Source organism: Acanthisitta chloris, unplaced genomic scaffold (assembly GCF_000695815.1).
Source record: "Acanthisitta chloris isolate BGI_N310 unplaced genomic scaffold, ASM69581v1 scaffold12974, whole genome shotgun sequence".
NCBI classification, from domain to species: Eukaryota; Metazoa; Chordata; class Aves; order Passeriformes; family Acanthisittidae; genus Acanthisitta; species Acanthisitta chloris.
In genome coordinates, this window is record NW_008671081.1 from 27,598 (window position 1) to 40,562 (window position 12,965).

Genomic DNA, 12,965 nt, shown 5'->3' on the forward strand with positions numbered 1-12,965 from the left:
CTTTTAGGAAGATGAATTTTTTGGGTTATATTCTAGGGTAGGAAATTGCTTCATTTGAATCATCTGCTTGGAGGGATGCATATCATTTCAAATTCTGCTCTGAACTGCTGTGTTTTACAGGGAACTTGTCAGGAAAGCTCTGCCAGTCTGTCAGATCTCCAGCAAAGATGACATGGCTGAGCTGGCTGAGCCAGCCAGGGAGAACTGCGAGCTACAAGAGGCAGCTCTTGTCTTAAACAGTCCTCTAATGAAATGCAGGCAGAAATGCTTCTGTACTGACATGGGGCAAAGCTTTTGTGATTAAGGATCTGTTGCCTCCCTTGCTTACTCATCCTCTTTCAAGATCTCAACATATTCTGTCCTGATATGGAACTTAGAGACAAAACCTAGCAGAATTTGACCTTGGGCTGGGTTTCAGCAGTTTGCAGAGGGTGTTTTCCCTTGGGGTTTTTGTAATTTTATTGAGTGTGTTTCCAAAGAGATTTAAAAGCTTTCATGTTAAATTTAAGGGCTTCCATTTCAAATTTGATGGTGAATGTGTATGCTCAGTATTAATTTCAGTGCCTTGAAAAGAAAATGCCATCTAACGGAGGACAAACTTCAAACTTGTCCACATTGTTTCCCTGGTAGTCAGAAGGAAGATTTTTCTACCCTAGTGCTTAGCAAAATGGCCTTTTGTTGCTGTGCTTTGCCAGTGTGTGTCTACCCTGGTGGGTAGTGCTAGGAGCTAAGCACTGCATACACACAGAGCTGCAGAATCAGCCTGGGAGGGACCACAGTGGGTCGTCTGGTCCAGCCTCCTGCTCAAGGGAGTGCTCACCTAGCACTGCACAGCTCACTCTGCCTGTGCATCCTGTGTCTCCTGGAACCCCAGGGAAAATGGGATGTGATCACATGCTCTGCCTTTTGCATTGCTTTGGAGAGCTCTAATTGTTTCTTTGGGGAAAGTGATCCGTATGTTAATGTCTTAAAGCTGTGTATGCTCTTTGTGCTTTCAGAGGGTTTTTAATCTATGTTGTAAACCTCTTAGCATCTTTCTGAACTCCTGTGTGTGGTGTTCATGCACCCTCTTCCAGAATTGTGCTGTCATGACTCTCCTTTGCACTTTTGGTTTCTTGCTGTATTTGCTGGCTTTGATGCTGACTCAGATGACTCTCCTTTGCACGTTTGGTTTTTTGCTGTATTTGCTGGCTTTGATGCTGACTCAGTTGGCAAATTCTTGTGCATTGCAGAAGAACATAAATGTATCAACTGTGGTAGAGAAATTTCTATAAATAAAGAGTGGAAAGGTAGCAGCAGAGGTGAGAGAGGGTGAAGAGAAGGCAGGACTGTGGGGGCTGTGTTCGTGGGCAGCATCTGTACTTACCAGGTGGTCTGAGCATCGTATTTCCAGAAGGATAAGGAGGAATGGACATGATGAGAACTGTGGACACTCATCACCTGCAAGATTGCCCTGAGGTGCCAAGCACTGTGCTTGGTCAGCACTGGGTCAAACCTGGCTTGGGAGGGAGGGAGCTGCTTTTGTGCACCATCAAACCCATGAGAAGGTGGTGCAATACATGCCCTTCTGCCACCCAGACATGCTGAGGGAGCTCCAGCAACAGTACCACTGTAACATAGGAGCCCAGTGACATTTCCTTTTCAGTATCTAGTGGAGGGTGTAGTTGATTATGTTCCCTGCACAGCTGTACATCCTCCTTCTCTTCCCTGCCACGGTTGGGTAGTGATTTTTGTTGGTTGCAGAATGACTAAATATTTCTCTGTGAAATGTTTTGGTGCCTGACCTCGTGTAAATTAAGGGGATGCATTGCTTAAAAATTGTCTGAGCCTGAGCATGAATTTCTGTATTCAAAATGATACCTGAGAATTTGTGATCTGAAATAAATACCTTGACCCTGAAGCCTTTTGTCCTCGCCAAGGAAAATGGGTTCTAATACTGTTTGCACTTGCTGTGGAGCAGTTGCTAACTTCCATCACTAGCAGATTCCAACAAAGAGATTAGACAACTGAATTATGAAACAACCTATTTTTCAGGCACTTGCAGATCAGGGATATGTACTGTGTATTGAAAGTAATATAAAAGCACCTCAAACAAGTATTAAATTACCCTGCTAGCACTTGGAGTCTGCTGAAGAACAGGAGTTGAAAAAACCTGTAAGCCTTTCCTGCCTCATTCTAACTGGAGTATTGTTGAGCCACTGTTCTTTATGTCTTGGCTGAAAGACAAGTTTGTTTCCTCACCCATGGTCAGCAGGTTTTACCACCCCAGGGTAATTTTATCCCCTCACTGTGCATTTTAAAACCTTGTACTTCTCAATGTGCATAATGATTATTTTGTGTCATACTCCAGTTGACTGGGAAAGTCAATCCATTCCCCTCTGCTGTGTTTGTGAAAGCATTTTGATGGAAGGCAGGGTTTTACAGGGTACCTTTGCTCTGGCCAGAGGTGGTGTTGCAGGGAGTGGCTGTGCCATGGTGATGCTGTCAGTGGGAAATGCTCTGGTCACACATCAGAGGCACTGAGGGCTCAGAAACCTCTTTCTGGGCTCATTAAAACAAACTGCCGGAGCAGAAATACAGTAAATAGTTTTCTACAGCAGTGTGAGTAGGAGCATGTTGCAATAAAAAAGGGTGTCTTGGTGGCACTTTCAAAGCGTAACAGTTCTGGTGCTTTGTAACTTCTGCAAGCTCTGGAGTGAAGCTGGAAAATGCAGTTTAAGTATCTTCATGCAGTTCAGTAGAGGTAGTTCTGTACTTTGTAAACGCTAAGTGTGTACCTCACAGCTGCCTTGGAGGTGGGCATGACAAGTATTGGGAATTCAGCATGTGCTTTTTGACAGAAGTTACTGAACTGTGTGTTCTTCCCTGTGCATGTCACACTGAAGAGCTGCTTTTATTTACAGAAATACATGTAGTAGATGAGAGTTAAATGGCAATTTTTCTAGAATGTCTCATAAACATATGCAAATTCAGTATTTCATGAGGCACAAGGAGCAGGATGGGGCTTTGGGGGGTTGGTTTGTTTGGCGGTGTTTGTGTGGGTTTTTTCCCTTCAGGAGCGTGTGAGAGAATGGGCAGGGTGGCTGTAATCACTGCTGCTGTGGGTTCTGAATTTAGTGGTTTGGGGGTTTAATACCAGGCAGAAATAGCATTTCTTCACACCACCCCCTGCCCACCTTGTGAGGGGTTGCAGGTAGGTGGGAGTTGGGATTGTGCTGAACAGAACTTCTGGAGCTCTGGGAGTTTAATGACGTAAACTAGTTTCAAGTTGTGTTTAAAAGGCAAATCGGGTATGCTTGTAGAAATGTTCCATTTGAAGTAGTGTCTGAGCCATGACAAATGCAGCAATGCCTTGGGTTTGCTCCTAATGTGCTGTAGGATGAGCTGAAAACTCTTGATCAAACCAAGTCCCTTAGTATTAAGTGAGGCAGGCTGGTGTTTGCAGTGCTTGTGACTGCCTTTGTAAGGCTGTTTGCTAATGCTGAATGAATGCCAAGGAAACTTTGCTGCCACGAGCACTGCAATAGCTGTTTGCTTGTGAGGTGTGCTTGGTCTAATTCTACCATAGGTGATGCATATGATTTTCAGTTTTTTTAATTTGGAATTCTTAAGCTGTGGAGTTTCAGCCTAACGTGCTTATCTGTTCTGCTTTTCTTTAAGTCGTGTGATTAAGACAGACATGGAGTTGGAAGTTCTGCGCTACACCAATAAAATCTCCAGTGAAGCTCATAAAGAGGTAATGGATCCTTTGCTGTTAATAATTTTTACTCTTAGTGTAGCAGTGGTACTCAGAAAATGTTCCCAGCAACCCTGAATTGCTTAGTAATAAAGTAATGGAAAGGCTGGATAGAAATAAGAGGATAATATCCCTCCTATTACAGCCCAGTAATATACCTTGTGTTGTCCTTGAACTCACTGATGCATTTGTGATGTGTGAGAAATGGAGTGTGGTTTGGGGTGAGAGCTGGAGCCTCAGCAGAAGGTGACCTGCCTGCAGTCTGTCTGTCCCGTGTGCACCAATACCTGCAGAATGATGGAGAAAGAAGAAATCAAGATTATTCTGGCCCACATCAGCATGTGCAGCTCAGAGAAGCTTGCCCAGCAGGGAGCTCTCTCCAGGCCCTTACAGACTGGAGTGTTTCCATGCTCAGTGCTCCCTTGGCTGCTGCTCGGGGGGAATGTGCCCCTGGGTGCTGCTGGGCCCTGCTGTCCTGTGCCCACGAGCCCAGGCTCCTGGCAGGGCTGCTCTCCTGGTGCTGCTGCCAGGCCCAGCTGGGGCCTCACTCCTGTGCTCCACAGCAGTGCTGAGCAGAGAGCAGAGGGAGCTCAGGTGGAGTGGCTGGTGAGGTTACTGTTGGCTTTGTTCCTGCTCTTGGATTTCTGAAGTGTTAACAACGTTTGAAAGTGAATAATGTAAAATTGCAAAGTCAAGGGGTAGTAATTTGCATTCATACTCCTTGTTCTCCACCATCCTTGAACAATTGTGTCACATCTGAGAGTATTTGTTCCATAGAGCAGCTGCTGGAGCTTCTGTAATACAGAAACAGGCAAAGGAGAATAAAGCATTCTTAGAAAATCCGGGAGCAAAACTCAGATTTGAGTTGTAAATTAGTGTTAACTCTACCAGTTTTCCGTTGGTTCAGACTGCAAAGTACAAAAGAGAATCTCCCATTGTAGTATATTCCAGTTCAGTTAGTTTTGCTGGAATGAAACAAAACTTGCTGCCAAGTTTGCTGGAGCTTTCAGAATTAAACATTGGTGTTTTGATGAGCTGCACTTCATTAGGATGTAGTAGCTTGGCAATTAGACTTGCTTTATTGCTGGAGACTGCAGGCATTTATTAAGATTAAAATGGATTGGGTTCTAATGTAGTTTTAAAATGCATCCACTGATGTAAATTTAAATGAAGTGCAGATGATATTTTTGTAATGTAGGTTCCTCTGGAGATAGTCGTAAGTCATAAATTTATAAATATGAGAGTCCCTCCTGCTATGATTGTCCCGTGTTAATGTGTATCTTACAGGTAATGAAGGCAGTAAAAGCTGGAATGAAGGAATACGAGCTGGAGAGGTAAGAGTTCTTTCAATAATCATAATAAAAAAGGGAAGGTCTCTCTGTGGTAAGGGGAGAAGCAATGGTTGAGATGAAGCAGCAGCTTGGATTCAGTTGAAACTGAGCTCATTGTGGATTGAAGACTGTTGTAAGCTTTGTTTGCTGGTTTTGAGGTGGTACTTCATCAGTCTCAAACGTGTGTTTGATGAGTGTTGATTATCTTTTAGTGGTGGTTGAGTGTAGCATAATTCTCTTCCTGGAGGTTTGGTGACTTACAGAGCTTCATGAAGTAGCTGTTATTGTTGTGTGAAGGCTCTGATGCAATGGTGTGTTTGGTGTGCTCAGGGACTGCCCAGAGGGGCTGTGACCAGGGCTGTGCTGGGAGCTCAGCCCCCAGGCCCTGGTGTCCCCACAGCTGAGGGACAGTGCAGCACACAGGGGTGTGTGGGTCCAAGGAAAACATTGCTGCCTCTGAAACTCATGTTTGCATTAGATCACCAGCATTTTTCTTACAGAGCATGGTTTTGGTCATCAGGCCCATTTATTTTTAGCTTGCACACAGGATTTTCAGTATTCAGTATTTCAGATTTTCAGTATTTGCATAGTGAGGGAGTGAAAATAGCAGTCAGAGCTCAGCGACTGTTGTCTCTGAGCAGTAACTTTTCAAAGGCTGGTTCAGTGCCCAGGGAGGGGGGAAGAGTGACCACAACATTTGTCACCAGGATTTCAAGGTGGCTCGAAAACCAAGTAATGCCCTTAGAGCATAAGCAGTATGAGGAAACTAATGTTATCTTTAAGCAGTTTAAATCTCTGCAGACTTTCTGGGCTCATGCCTGTAATTTGCCTGTGCTTCAAATTGCAGTTACATATGCCACCAGGTAGCAGGGGAAAAATGTGTTGGACACATTCTGCCTCTAACTTTATTCATGAAACTGTTTGTTTGACTTGCTGCCTGTGCTACACATGCTGATAGTGAGATTTTGGCTCTGGAAGGCAGCAGTGATCAAAAATTGCCGTAGAGCAAAATTCATTCTCAGGTGCTTTTAAATGTCACAATCCTGGAAGTCTGATTTAAATGCCAGGCACCAAACCTGTGTAGGTACACTCGTCTCTAAGTCTGGTCAGGCACATTGCATTTCACTGCAGGACTTCCATTTTGCCCTGGCTGGCTCCTTCCACACACAGCGACCTTTTGAAAAGATTGTTTGTGTCTTCCAGTTAAAAGAGTAAATAAATTAGGCAGCTATTGCAGCCAGTTGCCTTCTGTTCTTCCACAGGTCTTGGTATGAGTTTGAGGTGATTTTGCTAATGGAGAGGCCTCGGCAGGTGACTCTTGGCATGTGCCTTGGAGGTTATATTAGAACTTCAGTTTCCTCTGGTGGAATTCATCCCTGCACTGGTTTCTGTTCCCTTATTCCTTTAGGGGAAAAGGGTCCTAAATATCTGTCTGTCAGTTTCACACCTTTCTCTCACTGAATAGTTTATAATGAAGTTGGAAAACAGTCTAGGAAATCTCTAATCCGTATGCAGATAAACCCATTCATGTGGTCTAAGAAGAAAATTTTCAAAGACCTAAAAATAGATAACATCCAGAAACAGAAAATTATTACTGAACTAGTAGGGTTGTAGGGGGTTTTGGGATGGTTGTTTGTTTATTTCTTTCCCTTGTCAGCGAAAGTCTCGGTCTGTAGGTGTACACACTGCTCTTTGTAGGGCTCCCACTCCTTGTGTGGAAGCTTCCTGGATGGTGTGCCCTTCTTCCCCAGGTGCCTTTGCAGTTCCCACTGGTGGCTGTGAAATTGTGACTTTCTGAGTGAGTGTAGATACCTCTGGAGATGTGGTCAATAACCTCCTTTCCGTGCTGCTTTCCGTGCAGTGTGGGTGGGTTTGGGTGCAGAGCTGGCCTGACCCTGTCTGCCAGGGGAACAGTGCCAGACATCCCTGAACCACTTCAAATTCCCCACTCCTGGGGGTGGGACCTAAGTGTTGCCTCTTTGTCCATTTTGTTGAGCACTGGTGAATGATTTTGAACCAGCAATGTGTGAATGCTGAGATACACAAAAAATGAACACATTTCACTGCAAGTCCAATCAGCCCTGTCTTCTTTTCTTGGTTTGATGTGACTTAACTTTCGTGCGTGGTCGGCTGACTTTAAGGAGACAGCCAAGGCAATTATCTACAAACAGTAATTCACAGCGTGTGTAATTGCATAGAAAGTCATTTTGGTGGGTCAGATTCCAGGCTTTCTCTGAGCAGTTTGTTTAGTATTTGTGCCTATCTCATGTTTAATTAATCTTCTTTAATTAAAGGCCTTTAATTATGAAACTGCTCTGTAGTGAATACATTGTTAAAGTATAGCAAAATGGGAAAAGAAATCCCTTCAGCTCCGGAAGTATGTGAAAAAAATCTGATTTCAGCTGAGCTGCTTTGTGTGTGTGTATAAACAACAATGTTTTGTATATGTGTATAGATAAACACAAGAAGTATGTGAAAAAAAATCTGATTTCAGCTGAGTTGCTTTGTGTGTGTGTATAAACAACGTTTTGTATATGTGTATAGATAAACACACTGAAAGTGCTAATTAGGACCCGCAGTCATCTGTGTCAGGGTGCTCTGAAGAGCTTGGAGACACCTTCCCTACATCAGTGTTCACCAGTTTCTGCAGCGTTGCCTGTTCGTGTGCTTTGTGTTTCCCAGGCAAGTGTTGGATCCTGACTGAGGCTGAGGGAGGTTGTTCAGCTGGAGAGCAGAAGGTTTCAGGGTGACCTAATCGTGGCCTGTCAGCACCTAACAGCAGCCAACAAGGAAGGTGCAGAGAGCCTGGAGAGACAGGACAAGGGAAATGGCTTTGAACTGACTGAGGAGAGGTTTAGGTCAGATTTGAGGAAGAAATTCTTTACTGTGAGGGTAAATAATTGTGGGAATTTTGTGGTGGCTAATACTTAACTTGAACTCCACTCTGCTGTGACAGCAGCAGTTTGAAGACTAAAATGGCAGGAAAGCAACTACAGAGGTTTTTTTCCTCTTGGTTTACAATGCTATTTTTACACCTTGCCTCTCTTACCAGCTGAAGCTGATAAAAGTTCTTTATCCCTATTCTTTTCAGCACTGTCCCCGGTTCCAGAGCAGAGCTCAGCCTCTGAGATGAGTTGCTGTCATATCTGTCAGTGTTAAATTTCACTATCTGTGCAAGTCCTAGAGTGCTCTCATGGATTATGGCTCTCATCTTTCATTTATCTCTCTCCTCTGCTCCAGTGGAACAAAATGAAAATAAAACGTACATATTTCACTAAAAAAGAGAAAACAGAATATTTTGATTTTCCTTTGGGTATTTCCTTTTAGTGAAATGCTGATTATCGTAGCTAATCAGTGTTTGCCACTTACCATCCCCTGATAGGTTTTGCACTTGGAATGTTTTTGAGGAAGTCACAGACCTCTGCAGCAAATGATATTTCAAAGTATTTGTTTTTTCATGAGGCTGACTTAGCATTTCAGCTCAAGCACAGCCTTTGTGAGTCCTTCACATGTGTGTGTGGATGGTAAGCAGGACCTGCAGCCGACAGAAGTACATGGGTGAATCCTTTGCAGGTGCTTTCTGGTGTGGGAATGGTGTTGACTTGTGCCACGACCCACACTGGGGTTTGTGCAGTTCTGTGCAACAGGAGCCAGCACTCCGTTAATCTGAGCAGCATGTCAGTCTGCTCAGTTGCTGAGATGTCTTTTTATTTCCCTTCCTTTTTTTTTTTCAGGAGTTAGGGTGGTGTAGCCTGGGAGTGGCTTTACTGCCTTGTTTCCCAAACTGCCTCACAAGTAGAGGCGATGGATTTTTAAATGTAGGTTACTGCTATCCGAGGCTGGTTTTAAAACGTTAAAATACATCAGACACATCCGAGAGAGAGGCAGAAAGTGGCCTTTCCCCACACTTCAGATCTCCCAATCTGCTCATTTTTCCCTTGTTTCTGCAGGTCTGTGGGGTAGGGCAGTGCCTGCCTGGCTGGGTGGTGGTTTGGGACAGCCCTGTACCCAGGATCGTTTGTTTGTGGTGGTACCTGGTCCTGGCAGGAGGGTTGAAGAAAGAAGTGGGTCATCTGTTTTAGCTAAATAAATGTCCTCACTGCAGAGGAGCCCAAGAGCTTCTGCTCAGCTCAGCAGGGATCACCCTGGGACTGGCAGGGAAGGACTAGCTGAGCCCCAGGTCTCCTACCTGTGCTGTGGCAGGCACAGCAGGAGCACCCAGAGCTTCCTCAGAACGGTGGGACAAGTGACCTGCTCTGGGCCAGGCCAGGTGGGCAGCCTGGAGCAGCTCAGGTCAGGTACCTGCTGAGTCTGGAGTGTCCAGTGCCCAGAGGGAGACAGACACAGTACATGTGCTGGGAGGAGCGACTGGATTCAGAGACAGGTCCTGCAGCCTTCCCCTCCTGCCTGCCTTCCCTCAGCTGCAGCTGGTCCTTCAGGGGTTTACACGGGGCTGTCGCTGCTCATTTCCTAATCCAGCTGATGCAAGGTTGTAGTCTTCAGAGAAATCTGAATTTAAAAATTGGTTTAGAAACCCCCTGAGCATTGTTTGTCTTTGGTGACATCCAGAGGCACCAAAGCATCGTGTGTGTGCTCCCCTGAGCAGCAGTGGGGTGAGGATTACCTGTGTGTGGACACCTCCTACCTCAGCACCTCCTCTGGTTTGGGGGCTGTAAACCCACTGGAGAGGTCCCAGCTGCCCCAGCCCTGGCAAACACACGCTCACCCCCAGTTGCTCTGCTCTTCTTCTCTGAGGACATCTGTGGGAGGTGAGGCCTCCTGTGGGGGAGCGTGGGGCACTGGACCCCCTGAGGCCCAGTGGGCCTGAAGTGCTGGTCTGTGTGGTGGTGAGGGTTGGTGGGGCACTCCAGTGAGTGCTGGCAGGGAGCAGAGCAGCTCCAGTGTCCTCCCAGCACCTCTCAGCATCCTCCCCCGCGAGGGCTCGTGCGGCGCGTGTCTCTGGCTGGGGGACAGCTCTGCTCACCTCGTGGTGGAACAGTGCTGTGGAATTACACAGGTCTCTCTTGTGACTTGTGATTGAAGTTCCACATAATTGGGTTTTATCCTCTACAATAGAATTGTGAAATTAGACCACGTGAGAGCTTTAAAATAAACCCCTCTGTCAGCCCACAGGTACCAAGGCCCAATTGCTGTGCTTGTATGGGAAAAGGGTTCCCTTCAGAGAGAGCTGTGCATACAGACCTTGGCCTGCTGGCACAGCAAGACACAACCCAGCTGTGAGTGCTGTGTCATTGTATGTCTTTACAGGGCTGTTAATATAGTTAGTGCTGTGATAATTCGTAATTATCCTGTACCATCTTTTTGAGTATCAAAGAGTAGTCACAATTTTAGTTTTAATTTTTGAAACTGATAGAAAATTTCAAGCAATATTAATTTCTCTGAGTGTTTTCTAGAGTGGCTGTTACTTTTATTTATATTAAAGAAAGCACAAGATTCTCAAATTAACAATGATCTCGGTTTTTACTGACTCGTGTGGCACTGAGAAGGTGAACTAATTAGCATTGCTAATGACAAGCTAAGATTGAAGATAAGTGAAATGAAACTCATTGTGAAGACAGCAGGCTGCACTGATTGTTATTTGCTGTAGGTTTTGTTCCTGCTTGTTCAGACAAGTCAAAAGTAAAGATTCTACCATATGTGAGGCTTTATCTGCATTGCAAGCTTTGCTTCCATGAGTTTTGCTAATTACTGATGAAGCAGAGACATCAGAATTTTGTGTGTGTTGGCCATCTTTGGGTACCCAGAGGTGCTTGTGGTCATGCTCAAAGCCCAGGAGCCCCAGCTTGAAGGAAATGTGTAGAGTGCCAAGACTGTCCATTAATAACATGTCACACACTGACCTGAAAACCCCATTTTACACAGACGAGCAGATTTTGTCCCTCACTGCTGGCATGCCCACTGCACAAATTCTTTGCCAGGTTTGCTCTCAGAACAGCCTCAGCATCGTGGTGTGCAGGTGCCACCTTCCACCTTATCAGGCAGCACTTCTAGTGTTTATCCTGATGGTGGTTCTGCTTGTTTGATTATTGCTTGGTTTTCTCTCTAGGGGGTGAACTGTGCAGAACTGTGTACTCTTCTGGCAGGTGGTACTTTTTTTAGTGTGCATGTTATCAGCAGGATTGAAAAGTGCAAGGCCAGGGTTACCATCACAGGATGATGTGATAGTCTCTTTGAGTTCAGCTCTCTGTGCAGATGAGCTTGGTTTCATTTGCAGAATGTTGTGTTGCTCTCAAGTGCAGTTTTTTTTGACCTAGGCCTTGGTTGTGGGGTTTTGAGTGCTGTTTGGAGATGGTGGGCTTAGGTCACTTGGTGCTTGTTAAGGTCTGAGATTATGAACAGTAGATGGAAAAATAGGTGCATGGGAAGCCACAGAAGCAGTGAAGGACAAAGCTGCAGGTGGTTGCCTGCAATGAGATGCCAGAGCACTGGAGCTCGTGTAGTGCTGAAGTCTGAGCTGAACTATGGCATTTCTGCTCCCTGAGCAGGGCTGAAGACCATGTGTGTAACTAAGGTTAGAACAGAGCTGGATCACCAGGCAGAAGTGATGGAAAATGTTAGGACTGGGGAGGAACCTGGATCATATCAGACAGCAGAGATGATGGTTCAGCTAAAATAAAACTGAGCCTTGAGGCAGTCTTGGTAAGCGAGGGATGCGAAGAGCTGTGCTGACAACTGACTCTGTGTCTCCCAACTCATCTACTGACACCTGTGGATTTAAGAGGACTAATGAGATATGTGATATTTGAAGTGTCCACAGGTTAATCCGTTAGGGTAAGGTGCATCACTTCCTGCCTGGTCTGATCCTCTTTGTGAAGTGTCACATCGCTGAGGATCGCTGGGCTGGATTTCTGGGAGCTCTTGTTTCCCCGTGTACCTGCAGTGTCCAGAGGTGAGCAGGCATTCTGCTTCCCTGCTCAGCAGGTGATTTGTCTCGACTGTGTGGAGCTGTTTGGGTCACAGTGTACCTGTAGGTGTTAGGACTGTGGGAGGCTGAGCATGGTAGATGTGATTTATTAATGGCCCTTTGCCTGTCTCATCTCCAGGTTTGACACTGAGTGTAATACACTACACTGGGCCAGCTCCTCAGGATAATTTTTTTCGTTGTTGTGTGTTTGAAGGAGATGTCTGTGACTAGTACGTTGTTTGGGTTGGAAATAGTAATGGCATTCTTTTTTGAGATGTTTGTGCTGAGGGAGAAGTCATCTGCTTTTCATCAGTAATTGTGTCTTTGTGAGAAGGAAGTGGGCAAGAAACCCTTAACCTGAGGAAGGTGCTGGCCAGTGCTGTTGCTGTTGCAGATGAGAGACTTGTGTCCATGAGACCTCTGAGGGGTCTAGAATTTCTTTGGATCAGGTGAATTTGTTGGTTGTTTTGGGCTCCTTGGTGGGGCAAAGGGTCTCTGTTACTTGAAAGAGTTCCTGAGTAGGTGGTGTAGCTGCTTTCTGGTAGCTTTCTGTTTTACTTTGTGCTTCATTTTTATCTGGGTTCTAGCACTTGGGATCGGTGTAGTGATTTTATCACCTAGGACAGGCCCTTGGAGCTAGATTTGGGTCCCTTGTGCAGTTTAGACTAAGCACTGAAAATTAATCCCATTTCAGCCCATGAGTCTGCAGTAATCTCTGATTTCCACTGTTGGTGGTTGGTCTTTCCACCAATCTCTGCAGCCAGCTCAGGTGCTGGAAAGTAGCCCGAGCTCCAGGCAAGGGGAGCAGTGTTTTCAGAGGTGTGTGGCCTGAAGCCAGTGAATGCATTAGTGGGACCCTGTGAGCAGGATACAGCTTGTTTACCGATGAGTTTGCAGAGGTGCACGTTTTGAGCAGCTGGGGGGTCATTTGTTTGGTCCCTGCAGAAAGAAAGGAGTGTTTAAATGTTCCCAG

General features: G+C 45.5%; 1 protein-coding gene across 1 annotated transcript in view; it reads left to right on the forward strand.

The window, feature by feature from the left end:
- PEPD (peptidase D) overlaps window positions 1-12,965 on the forward strand; it is a gene marked incomplete at its 5' end in the record, with an annotated part of 101,468 nt that overhangs the window by 23,514 nt on the left and 64,989 nt on the right. The window contains 2 exons of the mRNA XM_009073961.1: window positions 3,661-3,736; window positions 5,024-5,070. Coding sequence (XP_009072209.1) covers window positions 3,661-3,736; window positions 5,024-5,070 — 123 coding nt within the window. The remainder of the gene's footprint in view (window positions 1-3,660; window positions 3,737-5,023; window positions 5,071-12,965) is intronic.